The sequence below is a fragment of the Phyllostomus hastatus genome, unplaced genomic scaffold (assembly GCF_019186645.2).
Source record: "Phyllostomus hastatus isolate PE091 unplaced genomic scaffold, TTU_PhHast_1.1 phas_contig_210, whole genome shotgun sequence".
In the NCBI taxonomy this organism is placed as follows: Eukaryota; Metazoa; Chordata; class Mammalia; order Chiroptera; family Phyllostomidae; genus Phyllostomus; species Phyllostomus hastatus.
This window is the reverse complement of record NW_025333737.1, coordinates 34,869,518-34,889,515: the sequence shown is the minus strand read 5'-3', so window position 1 is coordinate 34,889,515 and position 19,998 is coordinate 34,869,518. Positions and strand designations below refer to the sequence as shown.

At 50.1% G+C, this 19,998-nt stretch overlaps 1 protein-coding gene across 1 annotated transcript; it reads left to right on the top strand.

Moving 5' to 3' along the window:
- The first annotated feature begins 304 nt into the window (after positions 1-304).
- JPT1 (Jupiter microtubule associated homolog 1) lies at positions 305-18,041 on the top strand. The gene is made up of 5 exons (XM_045837607.1): positions 305-489; positions 8,535-8,677; positions 9,078-9,175; positions 10,578-10,596; positions 17,779-18,041. The coding sequence occupies exons 1-5, from the start codon at positions 434-436 to the stop codon at positions 17,925-17,927; spliced, it is 465 nt and encodes a 154-aa protein (XP_045693563.1). The 5' UTR covers positions 305-433; the 3' UTR covers positions 17,928-18,041.
- Positions 18,042-19,998: the final 1,957 nt, after the last annotated feature.

Below are 19,998 nucleotides of genomic sequence, written 5' to 3'. Positions count from 1 at the left end.
TTCCCCTCTGGCAGGTAACTTTTTTTAAGGGACAGCAGGCATAACTCGTACCTAGCGCTGGGCAGGTTTGGCCTTTGTCCAATCATCTCTGAGATATTGAGGAGGGGGAGGGGGAGCTTCCCCAGATCTTCCCCGACCAGGAAGCGGGCGGGTTTTGGCTGAGCAGGGGCCGCCACAGCCAGTCCTGAGGCAGCACAATGCTTGGCACTCCAGAGAACCAATAGATACCAAGAGAGCTATTTGAATCGGCCAATACCGGCAGGCTGGGGGCGGGGTTATTTCAGCCTTATAAAGGCAGCGGCAGGCCAAGCAGGCGGTGGCGGAGGCTCCCGCAGCGGTCGCCGTCGGTGGGGTGGGGATCTACCCTTCGCCCCTCGGACCCGATCCTTTCAGCGCTTTGCTACCGCGCCAGCCTACCTCGCTCCTCGGCGCTATGACCACCACCACCACCTTCAAGGGCGTCGACCCGAACAGCAGGAATAGCTCTCGGTGAGGCGAGGGGGCCACGCCTGAGCGGCGCAGGGCTTGGGGTCGGGAGGGACTCGGCCCCGCGGGGCCACGCGGGCCAAACAGTCGATCGTTGGTAGTAACGTGCCCGGGGCGCCACGCTTGCCTCCAGCCGGGCGGCGTTGCTCGGCTGCCGGCCCCGCCTTTGTGCCGCCCCTCAAGCCCGGCACGGCGACCCCACCCCGCCCGATTCTTGCTGGTCTCTCATTCATTCCTGCCCCGCAGCGAGTGGACAGGATGGCCCGGGCCGCTTGCCTTTACAGCGCGGCAGGTTGTAAGTTGGGACGTGCCGAGCGGGTTCGTGCACTCCCCGTTTTGGAGTGGCCTGCCGGGCTCCAGGACAGTGGTCTTGGCCCCGGGTGTCCGGGCAGCCTAAGGGGCTCCTCGATCAGGCCCCATTGTCCCACCCTAGGGCCACGCGCTCCTGTCACTAGTTCGGGGCAGGTGGCGGCTGTAGGATCGGTGTGGAGATCAGATCCCGCGGCCGCAGCGATCTGTTCCAGCGGGCTCCTACCCACTGGGGCTGGTCTGGCAGGTGGCATCTGTGGTCAGGCGGGGATGGTCATCGTGCCCTCGCACCCCTTTCTGGGACCTAGCCGTCAGCCCTTCGCGAACTGCCTCCCCTCCGATAACAAAGGAAGACCCCTGCTCCTTCCCTTCCCGCTCCCACCTCCGATCCGGAGGGGGGAGTGCCACAGTTCGAGTGGGTTTTCTGTGCTCAGACCTTTGGACCTCGGTCTTTGTATCCCACCTCTTTTGCCTCCCCCTTTGACGTTTGTTAAATGAGTTCATCCCTGGCCCTGGTTCCCTAGCTGGAGGAGGTTTCCTGTTCTTGGGCGGGGCCGGAGACATCCATTGTCTCTTCCGTGTTCTGTCTCCACCTGGGAAGCGGGGCCTTTCTGGCCACGCGCGCCACTACATTTGGGGAAGGGGACACTGGGCACAGAGTTTGGACGAGGCCCCTTTTCCAAGAGGTTGCCTAACTTGGTGGAAGGGTTCGGATCTGGTGCAACACGTTCACATTGTCTTGGCTAATTGCACACGGCCCTTTAAAAGGTGGGATATAGGCATCTCTGGGATCCTTGCTCAAGGCTGAGAGGAAGCTTAGATTCTACTTCTTCGGGGCATCTGTTCGTCATGGACGGTGACATGCAGTCATGTATGGCCAGCCTTGGGGTCCTGAGCAAGTGGCACAAAGGGAGCCATTTTGTGGGGCTAAGAAGGCAGCCGTGAAAGAGCAGTGTCTCGCAGGGGTTGGAGAACTTGAGGACAAAAGCAGGCCTCCCCAGTGAGTGTCAGGAGGGAGCTTTGGAAATGACATTTCTTTTTTAACTCATTCCTTTCCCGTTCACAATGCAGAAAAAAAAAAACGGGAAAGATTTTTTAAACACTACGCGTGTGGCTCCCGGGAGGCTGGGAGAGGTTGGGTAGTACGGACCTCCGAAACTGCTGAGGAGGGTCACTCCCTCTGCTGTTGTCACCCTTCCAGCGAGATCGTTTGTTTCAGAGGACACGGGGACAAATTGAACCTTGGTTTTTCATTTTGTGCCAGGGGGTCAACTTTCTGCGACTCAGAATGTAGTGGTTGGAGTGTGAATGTGTAAAAAAAAAAATCTGAGGTTTATCCTTTGGGGTCAAGTGCAATTTAGTGCTTCATAAAGGATTTCAGGAACCTGGTCAAAGGAATCCTCAGATGAGTTTTTGGTTATGTGTATTTGGCATGTGAGACCAATGAGTTTTGGTTGTGCAAAAGAAGTGTTTTCACTCACCTCCCATCGTCAGTTTCTTTCCACTATTGTGACCTCAGGACCGTAGCTTTGCCCTCTCATTGACTTCCTGCCTTTCGTGCTGTAGTCCCCCCTCCACGCTCCCCAACTTCTTTCCTCCAGGAACATTCTCCTGGCTCCGTAAATGCCTTATACATTTAGTCTGTTAGGAAATGATCTGCAAAGACCATATGGGAACCCTGGGATTGAAAGAGAGAAGAAAGAAGTAATTTTAAAAAAATTGCTATCTGCGGTACACGGAGACGTTGTTGTTGAATCTCAGATACGTAACCCTGGTTTTGGTACCGCGTGTGTAGCCGAGAAGGAGTAGTAGGGGCTTACAGAGGAAAATTGACATAATTTCTGTCTTATGATTCGAGTCCTTTGTTTGGGGACGTCTGGCTGTTACAAATGGGCTGCACAGCACTGACGTCATCGGAGTGGGTATTACCTGCTGTTCAGAGGGACACAGACCTTGAAAAAGTTGGGCTGGTCGCAGTTTTGACTTTTTTTAAGCTGGTGTTTGGGTACTAGTGTCTTTTTTCTGTCTTTCTTTTTAAGGCCGAAAAATATTTCCTAGTCCATTAGGGTTCTGAAGATTTTCATCTGGCTAAAAATTCGTGAGAGTTTAAGTTATGATCATAAGGGGAAAAAAACCCACTGTAATCTCTGGGGAATGAAAGGGAAGACAATGAAGCAAGTTAACTTTTATGATAATATTTCAAGTATCTTTGTTGACTTGGGGTGCACGTGTTAAAAACCTAGTGCCTCAAACTGTAAAATGAGAGAAAACTCATTAAGGGTTTATAACATACCTTCAATTATGATTTAACAATTTCAGCTAACCTCAAATTATCATCTTTATAAAATACATGCCTGAATACATTTATCTTCACATAATGAATTTAACCGAAGTGGATAGTTAATGTCTGAGACTTTAAAAACAATCTGAGACTTTAAAAACAGTGGGGTTTTAAATCTTTGACAGGTTATAAAAGATTACAGTAGATCTCCTCCCACCCCCTCGGGGGAAGAATGATGACATGTTTATTTAGTGTAAATTGAGCACTGAATTTCACTATGAGCAGACACAAATATCAGACTCAAGGAGGACACTGGAGGACCTATTTAAGAAATACAAGGCAGTCTCAGATTAGAAAACAAGACAAGGAATCAAAGCACCAACGCTGTAGGTTTGTAGTTTAAAGAGAAAAATGGGCTCATGTCAGCGCGCATTGAGCCCACGTTGTGTGCCTGCCAGGAGCGGGCGTCTGGGTTTCGGTTCCTTCTCTGTCCACTAACTAACGTCGGGCAATTGATTAGGGACTTCTCAGGGCCTCACTCGGCTCTCTTAAAAGTGGGGCTGCTGGACTGAACAGAACAGCGATTTTCAAGCGCTTTCATCTCATGGCACACAAACTAATTATTAAACTTCTGCGGCACACCAAAAAGTATATTTTTTTGCTCATCTGACAAAAAACAGATATAATTTTGATTCATTCGCACCAGATAACTATTGTTGGGTTGGCTGTTGTCATTTTTAATTTAAGTGTTTAAAGATTTTTATTTATTCATTTTTAGAGAGAGGGGAAGAGAAGGAGAAAGAGAGGGAAACATCAAAGTGTGGTTGCCTCTTGTGCGCCCCCTACTGGGGACCTGGCCTGCAACCCAGGCATGTGCCCTGACTGGGAATTGAACTGGCGACCCTTTGGTTTGCAGCCTGAGCTCAATCCACTGAGCCCCACTAGCCAGGACCATTGTCATTTTTTTATTTGACGGCCTAAGGGAAACGAGGTCAGTGGCCCTGACTAAATAGGTATTGCGTGTATAAGAAATTCCTGTGGTGTGGCGGTTGCAAAGCGCCGGGCTACAGCCAAGCCTGGCAAACTGCCGCCGGAGTGCCAAGCCCAGCTGGCGTCAGATCTTGACATTTATAAGGGGTAGGTTAAAAAAAAAAAAGACAACCAAGAAGAAGATTTTGTGACTTGTGAAAATGACACGAACATCGGATTTCAGTGTCCATAAATGAAGTCTGATTGGAACACAGCGTCACGCGCTCATTCCTTCACGCACAACGCTGGCAACCGGGAGAGGCTCTGCAGATTTTCACCGCGCGGGTTCCCCCGTTGCCCTTGGAGATCGCAGAGGGCTCTCCTGGTCGGCTTCCTGGCCGGGGTGAGGGTGCCAGAGGCACGGAGGGAAGAGTGGGGACGGGCTCCAGGCGGGAGGAAGTGTGGGAGTGAATGGCCCGCGGTGGAGTCCAGCCAGAGCCGCGTGGAATGGCGAAGCGGCCCGACCGGGTCGGTGCAGAGGACGGTAAGAACGAGGCGTGGTTGCGAGGAGGCTACGTTAGTAGTGAGCAACGTCCGTCTGACTTCCTTCGGTCCTGCTGAGGCTTACCCAGACCTTGCATCTGCTGCCTTGTGGGCAGCGGGGGTAAGACAGGCCATCAGGGCAGGTCACCACGCCCTGGGCAGGAAGGGGCAGTGTCAGGGACCTGAGCCCAGGGTGTCCGCCCGCACCCAGGGGGGCACAGATGCGGGGCTTTCTGTCTGGAGACCCAAGCGGACGCTGGTGTGGACGCTGGTGCCCGGGAAAGGTCACCCGTGATGGCCGGTGTGGGGAAAGCAGTATCGTCGACGGCAAGTCAGGGAACCCTGGGACCCAGAAGTGGACTTTTTAAAAGAATTTTAGATTAATAGCAATACAGAAAAATATGAAGTGTAAGAAGGACGTTGAAACCCACCAGAAGTCTGTGTCTGTTATGGTCATCATCATAGCCCGGGCATGTGACCGCCATGTCCCCGTTACTATTCCAAGCACAGCCTGTATGATGATGTCCTTACAGTCGCCCGACAGGGCAGATAAGTGTTTTCTTTTTATAGGAGAGAGAGCGGGGCGTGGGGAGGTTCAGCAGCTTACCCACGGCCACACGCCCAGATGAGTGTTCGTCTCTATACACATCGTTTTATATCATATCATCGGGCTTATCTTTGTTCTCTAGCCTTTTTTATTCACTGGGTTTTGGGTAACGTTTTGCATCTACTAATAAAGGTAAATCTCACCCGGATGTATACAGCTTTTTTTTTTTTAAAGATTTTATTTATTTAATTTTAGAGAGGGAAGGGAGGGAGAAAGAGAGAGAGAGAGAAACATCAATGTGCGGTTGCTGAGGGTCATGGCCTGCAACCCAGGTATGTACCCCGATTGGGAATCGAACCTGCGACACTTTGGTTCGCACTCAATCCAGTGAGCTATGCCAGCCAGGGCTAGCTTTTTTTTTTTTTTTTTTAAGAAAGTTATTACTGACTTGACAGACAGAGAGGGAGAGAGGGGCGGGCTGATGTGTTGTTGTACGCATTGATGCATTCACGGCGTGCTTCTCGTATGCGCCCTGACTGGGGATCGAACCTGCGACCTGGGTTCATTGGGACGACACTTGAACCAACTGAGCTACCCAGCCAGGGCCTCATGTATATAGCTTTCTGTTGTATGGACAGACTTGGATAACTAACCCCTTACTGTTGGATAACTACGGTTTTCCAACTTTTTACAGTTAATCTATTCTGTAGGTTCTCCAACCTATTCCGTAGGAGTCTCCTTGTGCATCTGTCTGGTTATCGACTTAGAATAGTTTCTGGGAGTGGAAATGCTGATTCATATAAAAGGCAAACTTAAACATTTGGTATAGATTATCAAAATGTTATTTGGAAAGTTTGTACAAATTTATTCTCTCATACCTCAATTAGTGCTGGGAATTGGCATTAGTTTCATCTTTGCCAGTCTAATCATCAAAAAATAAAAATAAAAACAAAAAGCTGTCACTTTGTTTTACACTCGATCTTAGCCAAAGGGCCAAGAGGCAATTATCACCTTGTTTTAAAATTCATGGATTTGCTAGTGAGGTTCAATTTTTAGTATTTAGAGGCTGTCCGTGTTTTTACATTTCCTGTTAGTAACTTTTGCCCATTTTTTCTCTTGTTATTTTTTTTTAAGTATTTTTAAGAGCATTCCATATACTAGCCATATTATTATCCTTTGTCAAATGTTGTGTATGTTTTTGCCAAGTTTAATCTGTTCATCTTACGATTTCTGGCCTTCATCTTATCCTTGGAAAGAAAGCTCCTTTCTTCAAAACTAGGACACACTGATACATAATTTCTCCCAGCATTTTTGTTTTAGTCTTTAAATTGAAATATTTGACCTAGCTGGAACTTTTTGGTAAGCGAAGTGAGTTAGGGATATATATTTTGTTTGTTTAATCAAATGACTAGCCAGTTAATCCAATGCCGTTTTCCCCACTGATCTCAATACTCCGGTGGCAAGCTTTTTGAGAGAGAACTCTGTATCTTGACAGAATTCTGAGGAGAAACTGAGAAACCCCCATTGTAGTAGTTGTTGACAGATTCTCTCAGTAAGTGATAGAACATTTAATTAGATTTGAACAGCTCCATTAACAAGCTAGGTCTACTGGGTATATAGAATATCGGCAAATACACATTCTTTTCCAATCATATGTAGAGATTTACAAAATTGGCCACATACTAGGCCACAAGGCACATCTCATCACATTTCAAAGGATTTATGTCATAGAACTTTTGTCTGTCTATGTTATAATTAAAAGTTAGAAATCAATAAACTAGGTGACCCCTATATTTGGAAACTTAAAATGCACTTCTAAATAATGTATGTGTCAAAGAAGATAATGACGGAAATGCAAAAATATTTAGAATGGAACCATAGTAAAAAAAAAATCAAAACTTGGGAATGCCTTTAGTATGGTTCTTAGAAGAGAATTTATACTTTCAGTGTTTAATTTTTCCTTTGTTTTCTAACATAAGGAGCTGAGTTTACAACTGACAACTGTATTTATTTGGAAACTTGGCTGAAATGAACATATTCCTAGAAAAATGTTTCTGATTCAAACTGACTTCGGAAGAAATGGACAGCAGACTGCTCCTATCCCTAACAAAGGAATTGAACCAGCCCTGGCTGGTGGAGCTCAGTGGATTGAGCAGTCAAGGGCACAGGCCTGGGTTGCAGGCAGGTCCCCAGCAGGGGGCGGGCTAGAGGCAGCCACACGTTGATGTTTCTCTCCTTCCTTCCCTTCCCCTCTCTCCTTCCCATTCCCCTCTATGAATGAATGAATGAATTGAATTGAATTGAATCAGTAAATGGAAAATCTTCCTGTAAAACCATCTCCATTTTCTATGCTCTGAGAGGTGCCAGGACAAGTCAGATTGAGTTTTTCCAAGGAGGGGCCAGAGGAGCTAGCCTGCGGCAGGAAGACCTGAAACCGCGCGAGTACTAGACTCCTTGCTGGACAGAAAGCTGTGAGTGCACGGTGCCCAAAGGTGCGTGGAGAACGTGCCACGGACCTGACTTGTTTTCTCTTGCTGACTCTCCCCCGGTGGCCGGCCACTCCTGTTTACCAGTGACAACAGTGAGGTGCAGCTGGATTCAACAGGGCTTGTCCGTGATGGGGAGAAAGGGGAGACGCTTTAGTATCCCTTGGCCTGGGCTTCTGCATTGGCCTAGTTAACTTTTTTAAAAAGATTTTATTTATATTTAGAGAGAGAAGGGAGAGAGAGAGAGAGGGAGAGAGAGAGAGAGAGAAACATCAATGTGCAGTTGTTGGGGGCCATGGCCTGCAACCCAGGCATGTGCCCTGACTGGGAATCGAACCTGCGATGCTTTGGTTTGCAGCCCGCGCTCAATCCACTGAGCCACGCCAGCCAGGGCTATATGAATATTCTTCTATTTTTTATTTCGTTGAGAGTAAAAAACAGAAACATAACCACACGTGCACCTGAACTCCTTTGCACATACAGGATGGGGCAGAAGTGGGCTTCCAGTTGTTCATATGGAAAATCATACAATAAAAAATACGCAGGAATCAACTGTTTCTAGTACTCACAACTGTCAACCTCCTCCCACCCCCCACCCCCGCCTCCAGCTGAGCCCAGGAGGCGCGGTCCCTCAGGTCCTTGGCCTTGTCCCGAAAGGGCCCGCCGGCCAGCTGTTGCCTGCGATGGCCATCGGGCGGCCTGACGACAGTTGTCGTGCGTCCGCACTTCGTGTCTGAGCGCCCGGGGCCGAGTGGGGACCCCGGGGCCTCGGCTCCCTTCCCCATCAGCCGCGCTCCTGTCTGGGAGGGAAGGGGGAGGAAGGGGCGAGGGCAATGAGGGCAGAGGTGTTGCACGACATTTTTGCCACGAAGAATGTTTCGGTGTGAAACCCACGTCTCGTCGCTGCTCCCAGGGTGCTGCGGCCTCCGGGTGGCGGGTCCAACTTCTCGCTGGGCTTTGACGAGCCCACGGAGCAGCCGGCGAGGAAGAACAAAATGGCCTCCAGCATCTTCGGGCCCCCTGAGGAGAACCCCCCGTCGTGGGCCAAGGCGGCAGGTACGGGCTGGGTCTGCGGCCGCCGGCCGAGCGGGGGCGCCCGGGGTGGGGACACCCGCGGCGGGTGGAGGGCCGGCGAGCGACCCCTAGCGTCATCGCCGAGAGACGGACAACAGCGAAGGCTCCACGTGTCCACGTGGGTGGGAAGACGGGGACCGAACCTGGGGACAGACTGGGAGAGTCCGGGGGGTGGGGGGGGGGTGCGGATCGGAGGAAGGATCGGACACCGGATTGGTGCGTTCAGTGCCTCCGCCACAGGCTGGAGCCACCGCTCACCCTCGCCAACGCTGTTGGCTCGTTTTGTAGTAGGAGACCCGCACAGAGCGCGTCATTCGCTCGAGAGGCGTCTGCTGCAGGTCCCGCTGCTGCATCCCTAAAGCGACTGTGTGTTCTGATGCAGGTGCCAAGGCCAGCGGCGGCAGGGAGGACTCGGAGCCTGCCGGACCCCAGAGAAGGAACTCTTCCGAGGCGAACTCCGGGGACTTCTTCGATCTGAAGGTCGGTGTGACCACACGGGCTGCAGACAGGCTCTGAGGTCAATTCTGCTTTGAAATCAGATCCCTCCCCGCCCCCTGTACTAAGAGCTTCGGTTCTGCCGCTGGAGGTGTCCATAGGGGTTATTAGGGAAGGGACGGGGGCACATTGCATATTGGCGACGGGAAGATTAAAGGGAGGGAACTCAGAGAGTGAGTCAGCGTGATCTTGGTCTGTTCTTGTTCTTGTTGTTGTTGAAGATTTTATTTATTTATGTTTAGAGAGAGGGGAAGGGAGGGAGAAAGAGAGGGAGAGAAACATCCATTGGCTGCTTCTCACACTCGCCCAACAGGGGACCGGCCTGCCCGCGAGGCCTGTGCCCTGACCGGAAATCCGACTGGTGACCTTCCACTTTGCAGGACAGCGCTCGGCCGGCTGAGCCACGCCGGTCAGGGCGATCTCGGTCCCTCCTGATGTCTGGTCAGCCATCAGGGCTGGCCTCCGCAGTGCTGATTTTTCCAGCTTCTGGGTCACACTCACTTCCGAGTATCTCGTGTGCACGTAGGGCGGCGTCTCTGAGTCCAGGGACTGTTTCCGCTGTTGGTAGATGTTGCGCGTTTGTCTTGAGCTGAACTCCGGGGCTCTGCAGCGCCGCCCCCCAGCCCCCAGCTGAGTGTCGGGAAAGCCTGGGAGGGGGTCCTGCCGAGTGGGGGTCTCAGGGCACGTGGAGGCACCGGCAGCACTCTGGGTGCAGGGAGACGTGCAGAGGGGCTTTGAGGTCGTCAGGTGCCCTTCGGCCCCCAGGTGAGAGGGAAGCTGGAGAATGGAGGGGTAGACCTGCCACTTTCCCGGGCTGATACAAGAGCCTCTGAAATGCTCATTGCTACAGGTCAGCAGTGGAGATGTTAACATGTTTTCACTTTTAATCTGACTTGTGTGGCTTGGCAGGTTGAGTGTTGACCCTCAGACTGAAAGGTCACTGGTTCGATTCCCACTCAGGGCACAGGCCTGGGCTGTGAGCCAGGTCACCGGCTAGGGGTGTGAAAGAGGCAGCCAGTTGATGTTTCTCTCGTGCATCAGTATTTCTCTCCTTCGCTTTCTCCTTCCCTCCCCCTCTCTCTAAAAATAAATGAACAAAATCTTTTTTAAAAATTAAATTTATTGGGTAGGTGTTAAGTTTCTTTTTGGATTTTGGGTGTGTTATACTGGCCCTGGGGCAGTCAGTCCAGTGGCATTTTCGTGCAGCATTGTCCCCCAGTTGAATAAAGGTCGCTTATTGTCATGTAGCCCGACCCTGACCTTGACCGAGTCAAAACGAAAACGCTTGGCTTCCCAGAGAGAGTAGTCTGTCTGAACTGTGACTGCTTTGTTTGTATGTTGCAAACTTAAAATCCGAAGTAAATGTTTAATGTCTTTTCTTTTCTAGGGAGAAGGTGACATTCATGGTGAGTCCTTCTGAAGCCCAAATTTCTGGTTCTGTAAATGGTTTTAGAATGGGTTGGAGTTCTGATCCCAGTCACGTGCTGGGGAAGGCGAACCTGGCTGTGCCCGAGTGCCAGCGAACTCTGGGTGGAGGGGACAGACCATTGGAACAGGTAGGTTAGCCAACGCAGCCGCACTAGAAATGCGCAGAAAGGGGGGGAATGCCAACATCCTTTACTGGGACACTGACCAGGTTGGCGTTGGTTGTCCTTAATGACAGCTTTTTAGTAAAGGGCTCTGGCCGTTCAACTTGGCCCAGCGCGTTTTGTTTGATTTTTATGCTGAGGTGCTTATTAATTCATCGGGACAGCGGGAATCCTGTGATCTTGTAAATTAGGATTTAGGGAGGCGGATGTGAATTTTTACTTAGCATCCATGTGGGTATGAGCTATTATCATGTACTTAATTATTTTAAGTCTTCAAAGTGTTTATTAACCCTTCCTTAACAAGTGTGGCAGGACTACTGGCCAGGGTAATGCAAAGCTGATACAGCTCAAGCAGTAGCCGCCGGATTCAAGGGGGACTCCGTGAGATTCCACCGCCACAGGCCCCGCGGGCCTTGTCCTGCCAGGGAAACGAATGTCTAAGAACCACATTCCTCCTCTGTCCTCTCAAAGGGTCTTTCTTTTCTTTCTTTCGTTTTCTTTCTTTCTTTCTTTCTTTCTTTCTTTCTTTCTTTCTTTCTTTTCTTTTCTTTTCTTTTCTTTTCTTTTCTTTTCTTTTCTTTTCTTTTCTTTTCTCCTTTCTTTTCTTTTCTTTTCTTTTTTTTCTTGAATCTTCACCTGAGGATATGTTTACTGATTTTGGAGAGGGGGGGTGGCGGAGAGAGAGAGAGAGAGAGAAACATCAGTGTGAAACAGAAACACCCCTTGGTTGCCCCTCATACTTGCCCCAACCAGGGATCGAACCCGAACCCTTTGGTGTACGAACACGCTCCAGCCAGCTGAGCCACCCAGTCAGGGCCAAAGGTCCTTCTTGATGGAGGTGGGGGCGGAGGTCCTTCCGAGCCTTTGTGAGTGTAACCTGGGCCTGCCCTCAGCGGACACATTCCCTTTTCCCTGGACTGAAGGGGGACTTGTTTTTGTTCCTGTCTGATTTGTTCCACTGAGAAGAGTGCTCTGGAGGTCAACTGTCTTCTAGGCTTTTCGATTCCGCTGCTTTTCACATTCTGAAATGTTTCTCCTGTCCGACCTTATTTAGCCGCAATCTTTATTCCTAATTTTGGCCAATGATTAGGAATAGAATTAGGGACTTGGGGAACCCTGAGAAGTAGCTGAGAGTCCTGATGAAAATGAAAAACTGTGTCATTTGTCCTGCTGAATAATAATGCCCCCGGCTCAATTTGTTACAGATTCTTCGGGAAGACAGCACATTGAATTGTGCAGTGTGACAGGTCCTTCCTCTTTTTGTTATTTAATGGCCGTCCGTGTTGCTGCCGGATTATTTTGTGTTCCTAACTGCTGCTACTTTTAGCTTATCTGTCACAAAATGAGAAGGGGTTGTGATTTCCAGTGATCCAGATACATCTGGTGGAGTGGAGGTCAACCCCAGTTCTGCTGCCAAGTTTACTTCCGAGCCCCACTACTCTGCTCGGTTTACATAGAACAGCTGTGTTTGGGTATGAGGAAGGCTGTTTTCATCTTCGGGGTAAATACAGGAACGGCCACGGGGAAGGCTTTGGAAATCTACTGGGTTGGCCAAAAAGTTCTTCTTCTTTTTTTTTTTTTTTTTTCTGTACGATGGCTCTAGTAATGCTTAATTGTCTTTAATGTCATTCAAAACAATTTTGTTAGATTGTGTTGTGAAAGATGTAGTATCAATGTGCATTAAAAGAAAATCAAAATTGCTCTGGCTGGTGTAGCTCAGTGGATTGAGCATGGGCCAGTGAACCAAAGTGTCACTGGTTCGATTCCCAGTCAGGTTACCTGCCTGGGTTGCAGGCCAGGTCCCCAGTTGGGAGCATGTGAGGGGCAACCATACATTGATGTTTCTCTCCCTCTCTTTCTCCTTCCCTTCCCCTCTCTCTGAAAAATAAATAAATTCTTTAAAAAATCAAAATTGGTGAATTTTTAAAAATATATACTTTATTGATTATGCTTTTACAGTTGTCCCATTCCCCCCCTTTATTCCCCTCTGCCCTGCACACCCCCTCCCACCCACATTCCCTCACTTTAATTCATGTCCATGGGTCGTACATATAAGTTCTTGGCTTCTACATTTCCCATACTGTTCTTACCCTCCCCCTGTCTATTTTCTACCATCTATGCTACTTATTTCCTGTACCTTTTCCCCCTCTCTCCCCCTCCGACTCCCCAACTGATAACCCTCCATGTGATCTCCATTTCTGTGTTTCTGCTCCTGTTCTAGTTGTTTGGTTAGTTTGCTTTTGTTTTTGTTTTAGGTTCGGTTGTTAATAATTATGAGTTTGCTGTCACTTTACTGTTCATATTTTTTATCTCCTTTTTCTTAGATAAATCCCTTTAACATTTCATATAATAAGAGCTTGGTGATGATGAACTCCTTTAACTTGACCTTATCTGAGGAACACTTTATCTGCCCTTCCATTCTAAATGAAAGCTTTGCTGGACAGAACAATCTTGGATGTAGGTCCTTGCCTTTCATGACTTGGAATATTTCTTTCCAGCCCCTTCTTGCCTGCAAGGTCTCTTTTGACAAATCAGCTGACAGTCTGATGGGAACTCCTTTGTAGGTAACTGTCTCCTTATCTCTTGCTGCTTCTAGGATTCTCTCCTTCATTTTTACCTTGGCTAATGTAATTATGATGTGTGTGTTACTCCTTGGGTCCAAGTTCTTTGGGACTCTCTGAGCTTCCTGGACTTCCTGGAAGTCTGTTTCCTTTGCCAGATTGGGGAAGTTCTCTATTATGTTTTCAAATAAGTTTTCAATTTCTTGCTCTTCCTCTTCTCCTTCTGGCTCTCCCATGATTCAGATGTTGGAACATTTAAAGATGCCCTGGAGGTTCCTAAGCCTCTCCTCATTTTTTTGAATTCTTGTTTCTTTGTTCTTTTCTGACTGAATATTTCTTTCTTCCTTCTGGTCCACTCCATTGACTTGAGTCCGTTTCCTTTCCATCACTATTGGTTCCCTGTACATTTTCCTTCATTTCACTTAGTGTAGCCTTCATTTTTTCATCTGATTTGTGACCAAATTCAACCAGTTCTGTGAGCATCCTGATTACCAGTGTTTAGAACTGTGCATCTGATAGGTTGGCTACCTCTTCGTCACTTAGTTGTATTTTTTCTGGAGCTTTGATCTGTTCTTTCATTTGGGCCATTTTTCTCGTCCTGGCGCACCTGTTACGTAGTGAGGGGCGGAGCCTTAGGTGTTCACCTGGGCGGGGCAACCCACGTGGTGCGCTTGTGACGCTGCGTGTGGGGGAGGGTCCAAGAGGGAACAGTGGTGCTTGCTCTGTTCTCTGCCTGATTTCAGTCACTTCCCCCGATTCCCACAAGCAAACTGGGTCCTTCTGGTGCTGGTTCCTGGGTGGGTGGATTTGTGTGCGTTCTAGGACCCTGTGGGTCTCTCCAAACAAACTCTCCCGTGAGGCTGGGAGTCTCTCCTGGTGCCGCAACCCCCACAGGTGTTTTCAATCGGTGGTTTGAGGCTGCATTTCCCGGCGCTGGGGCCCTGGGTCGCGCAGTCCGTCCCGCTCCCCAGTTGTTCCTCCCGGTTTATCTGACCGTGAACATGGGACCGCCGGGTCTGCCAGCCGCGGCCTCGCTGCCGTCCTCTCCGCTCCGGCCGCCTGTCTCCGCCCCTCCATCCGGCCCGGGTGAGTGTGTCGTCTTTACCTCCTTGGCCGTTGGACTTCCATACAGTTGGGTTTTCTGTCAGTTCTGGTTGTTTCTGGTTTTTAAATTGTTGTCGTCCTTTTGGTTGTGCCAGGAGGCACAGTGTGTCTACCTACGCCTCCATCTTGGCCCGAAGTCCAAAATGGGTGAATTTTTGTGTAGCTATTTTAATATTGAAGATGATAGAAAAGAAACAGCATTTTCGGCATGTCATGCTTTAGTATTTCAAGAAAGATAAATACTCGACTGAAACACGCATTTCAATCTGTGCAGCATATGGAGAAGGTGCCGTGAGCGATGGAACGTGTCAAAAGTGGTTTGCGAAGCTTCGTGCTGGAGATTTCTCGCTGGACGGTGCGCCACGGTCGGGTGGACCAGTTGACAGTGATCAGATCACGACATTCATTGAGAGCAGTCAGTGTTAGGGACACACATTGTCACACAGCAGATAGCTGGCATCAAAATATCCAAATCAATAAGGTTATTGGTGAAATGAAAAATGTGTCTTTTATTTTACGGGAAAAACTAAATAGACTTTTTGGCCAACCCTATATAAGAAGAGGGAGACAGTCCAGGAAATTTAGGGCCGAAGTCTTTCCCTGCCTTCAGGCAGGCTGCATTTTCTTAGGTTCCAACTCTCTGACCCTTACTGGGAGTCCTGTTTTCCTGTGCTGACAGCGGTGTCTGTTCAGTTCCTTCACTGACCCCCTGGAGAAGGAAGGCAAGTCAGGAGTCTAGAAGGCGGATGTTATGGTAGCAGTACTTCTGCTTAACGCCCTTTAAAGAAAATGATTAGGTTCAACAGACAAAAGCTTTGTGAAGTTGCTCTAGAAGTTTCTAAGCCCTTACTCTCAGTTCCTTATTTCCTTGCAGACTTGATGAGTTCAAGGAGCAAGCAAACCTGCATCTTTTCTGGCGGGAGGATCTATTTCCGACCCGTGAGCGTTTAAGTTGAGGCCTGCTGTTTTTTTAGTTTCCATGTGTGCATTTTTTTTTCTTTTTTTGGTATGTCACCTCCCTGTGAAAGACAGAAAGAACTGTTCCATTAATAATAAAAGACAAGTCGATTGTTGGAAATGAGCTCGATTTCCCTAGAAATCACTTTCAGGAAATTAACTGCCTGCCATGACAGAGCGTTCATTCACTGCCCGGCTCAGACGGACAGCGGGGAGGTCAGGTCCCGGCGGCAGAAACGGGACGGCTCACAGCGAGCTCGTTGGCTTGGCCCGAGTTCCTGGTCTGTGTTCGCCTGTGTCAGATTGTTTTAAAGTGTGTGTGTGTGCGCACGTGTGTGGAGGGGTGTTGTTTGTATGTGGAGCACGTCGGACGTACCTCCCTAGGCTACGTGAGGGGCACAGGGCTTGGGCACTCCGTGTTGGTGCGTGTGACCCCCCCATCGTGCAGCGGGAGTGTGGCGACAGGCATTTGAAAGCGGCCCTCTCCCCCTGAGCTTCGGTCTGCAGCCACGAGGGCTGTCCCCTTGGGAGGCGTCCTCCAGGGTCTTTGCCGCCAGCTCAGCACTGTGGATGGAACCTGGTGTTGGTCGCATTGTGTTGCTTCTGTAGGCCGTTCCCCAAAACTCACAAAATGTGACGTCAGAAGCAGCAGCAGTGCATTTCTGGGATTTTTGTCGCGTTCTGATCCGAAACCCCTTCCTTCCCCCTTGGACTCGCGGTTTCTGTCGGCTAAATCAAAACCTGGTACGAGTGGTTTTAGGGACGTGAATTTTTAACGTTTAGTTTTTGAGGAACTTAGAGAAACTGCATTTTTTTCAAAGCTGGAACTTTTCACTGGTGTCCAGTGGGGGTCCGTACAGAGGTCTGACCCTGGACGCATCCTGACCGATAGTTCGGCTTCCCCCCTTCCAGGGTTTCGGAACTGCCAGACGAGGGACGGGGTCAATGCCGGGGTCAATGCCGGGGTCAGTGCCGGGGTCAGTGCCGTTAACCCTTACGGTCATCTTCTCCCATGTCTTCTAAAGGTGTCTGTGTGTGTGTGTTATCCTAAGGCAGGTGTTAGAACATGCAGTTGGACGTGGTATAACACCACAGTGAGGCCTGGCATTTAAAAAAAATTAAAAATAAATATGGTGCCTTAAAACTAATGAACTCTTCATAGAAATTTTTTTCCACAGAAAATACTGAGTTTTTTCTTTTGCAGTTACTCCTGACTTTGAATACCAGACTTGTCTGACTTTGGAAACTAGCCGGTTAGGAATATAGGCTTGTTGGGAGTCTCACAAATCAGCCCGTGAATCAGCCGAGCAACATCCAGGATACCGGATGATAACACACAGTCTGTAGAGACTGGAATGTGCAAGGTGCCCCTTTAGGAAGACATGGGGGCGACCTGGGCAGTGGGGATGGTACTGCCAGTCGGGGGGGACACGCAGACTCTTTGGTGTGTGTTGATGGCTCGCCGGCAGTCTGCGTAGTTCAGGTCAGCCTCGCCCAGTGACCGAGGACACGTAGCAGAAAACGGGAACGCAGTGACACTTTCCACCCATCGGTGTGGCAGACATTAAAGTGAGGTGGTCATCAAGTGGGGGCTGTGCAAAGGTGTAAGGAGGGTGTTCTTCAGCGTGGGCTGTGGGGCGGCAGGTGGCAGGGCCACCCGGGAGGGCGGGCAGGGCGGTGAGTCGTGTCTGCCCAGGTCGAAGACGGGGTCCCACCCGGGGACGTGCCTCACAGCCTCCTCCGGAGTGGCTGGGTCGGTTCCCGCTTGTTGCTGTTGCTGGAAGGTTGCACGGATACCTACTGTATATGCACACACAGATTATGAAGCAGTTCAGTGAAGCAAGGTGAATTATGACCATGTGTGTAGATAATGGGTAAATTTGCCAAAGAGTGGGAAAAAAAGCAAGCTGATATGGTTTATGTTAAACACAACGCAAATGGTGTTATATGTCACCTGTTGGAAATAAAACACACACAGAACACGCGCGAAACAGACGGGCTGGGGGAATGCAGCCAGCCAGCCGAGGGGCCTTGGGGCAGGGCCTGGGGGCGGGGCGAGGAGACCCGCGTGGGCGTGGATTGGGGTGAGGGACCTGGAGCTTTGTCCATGGGGCTCAGCTAATTCAAACCATCCGCGCCCTCACGGTGTGCGTACCTGAGACAGAACGCACGCAGGAAAGGGCCCTGCCCGGGGACAAACGGCGGAACGTGAGCGGTGGTTACTTCTGGGTGGTGGGAACGTGGCCGGTGAGTGTCGCTTTCTTCTTGACATCTCCAGGTCTGTGTGGAGCCCTCCTCAGAGAGAAATATCTTAGATAGATCCTTCGTCCCCCCCGGAAACAGTTAGTAGCCTTAAAATGTCATTCTATCTTCCTAGAAAACGTGGACACAGACTTGCAGGCCAGCCTGGGGCAGAGCGAGGAGAAGCCGGTGCCCGCCGCGCCTGTGCCCAGCCCGGTGGCGCCGGCCCCGGCGCCGTCCCGAAGGAACCCCCCCGGGGGCAAGTCCAGCCTGGTCCTGGGCTAGCTCCGGCCGCCGGCCGCCGCCCTTCCGTTCGTGTCCTCCATGCTTGTGAACTGCACAACTCGAGCCTGACTGTACGTCTTTCGGATTTGTTTCATTAAAAAAGAAGCACTTTAAGTACTGCTGTCTTTTTGTTTTGTTTTGTTTTGTTTTTTTCCTTTCCCTTTTGAAGAACAGGTTCTCTGATCTGTCCTGATCGCTCTGGGTCTGTCGGCCATGGCATGGTGTTCTCTAGTGGTAGGTTGGAGGGAAGCTTTGTGGCCCTTAGTATTGTGTTTCTCGGAACGAATAATTTGGCTCCCAATCTGTCAGAGGATCTTCTGTACTGAGGTTTGTAAACCCCTTTTCCTGTCAGCTTTGCTTGGGTTTACCAAGCCTGTGGGCAGGCCAGTGGACAGGCCACACACAGGCAGCGCCCCTACGGGCCCCCGACACAGGGCTGTCTCCACGCCGCGCCCTCTCGGCGTGGCCCTGACGGTCCGCGCCCTTTGCTGAAAGCGTCCTCCTGTGCCGTGCCGAACCACGGAGAGGCCTGCGCCTCCTGCCGTGCTGCCTGCAAAGCAAAGAAACTGCCTTCTCTTTCCGAACCTTAAGAAGCAAGCCAGGTACGAAGGTGACCGGCCCAGGAGCCAAGCCTCCTTGCACGGAGGAGCTGACCGATTCCGGGCGGTGACCGCACAGGGTGGCGGTGGCGGGGGGGTCTTCGTCTTCACCGGACCCCGCCGGGGCGGCAATGCTCGGAGGGGACCTGCAGCTGTGTGCATGACGCTGGTGCTTGCCCGTGGAACAAACGAAAAGCCTCGCCCTCAGAACATGTGTTGTCCTTCACAATCCCGGACTGTTGCTCAAAGTAAACAATGTACACATTTGGAAACACTGTGTGTCCTGTGTCATCCTTCTGAGACCGCGTTCTGCCTGTTGGAGCGCGCTTTCCCGCGTTACCCTACTCCCGCTGCTCGGTGGTGTGAGGGGTCATTCAAGGTAAACCAGCGAAGGCGCAGACACAAGCGGGCCGCTCCCCTCCTGAAGCTGCAGGCACAGCAGGTTTAGACTCGTAGTACGAGTTCCAAGTGCCAAAAGGATGACTAACTGATATCTGTGGTAATGAAATTCAGGCATAAGAAGACGAATCGATGGCCCAAATAATTAGTCGCCAGAATATTCTGGGCTCAAGCCCTCTCACCACCTGAGAGGTGCTTCTCAGTGGTGGGTGGGCAAAGGAGCGTTCCGGGGAGAGGAAGGACCCACATCATTAGAGGAGGACAGGAGGGGAGGGGAGGGGAGGCCCCTTGAGTGACACGGGGACACCTGAGCTCTAGGGAGAAAGTTCCAGGTCAACAATATTAAGTGTCTAAACTGAGCATTATCAAGACTTGACTTTCAGCAACGACTATGCTACTGACCAGCTGTATTCTGTCGGCTTGTCACTGGGCCTCGATTTCCTAGCTTATGAAAGGACCCCTTTGGAGTCGGTCACCTCTAACCCCTTTCACGACTGAGATGAGTGTGCTGTGTGACCACAGAGTCATTGGAACTAGTGGGCATCTCTGTGGGAAGAAGAAGGGTGTTTATAGGCTGTGCGTGTTAAGTTTTTCTTCGAGTGGAAAGCGTGCTAGCCTGACTTGCGGTATGGAGTGTGACTGTGGAGGTGGGGGCTCCTGGAGAAGAGATGTCCTCGCTTCGTGTATGGCTTGTGATCTGGAGTTAATTCTGTGAAGAGAAATGCCTAATCCAAAGGGGTTCTGGAGGCGGTTCCTAACCTTTTTGTTACAGCGGAAAACAAAACTGGACGGCTGGAGAGAAGTGAGGGTGCTCTGAGGGGTGCACAGGCAGTTCTGCCTGTCATTTTACCGTCAACACTTACATCAAGTTTGTAGAAATTATGTAAACTTGTTTGCTAAAGGTTCATGTTAAATTTTCCAGTTAGAAAGCTTAGAAAGTGAAGTTGAATAATCTTTTTAAAAAAGATTTTATTTTTAGACAGAGGGGGATTTTATTTATTTTTAGACAGAGGGAGAAAAACATCAATGTGTGGATGTCTCTCTCACGCCCCCTACTGGGGACTTGGCCCACA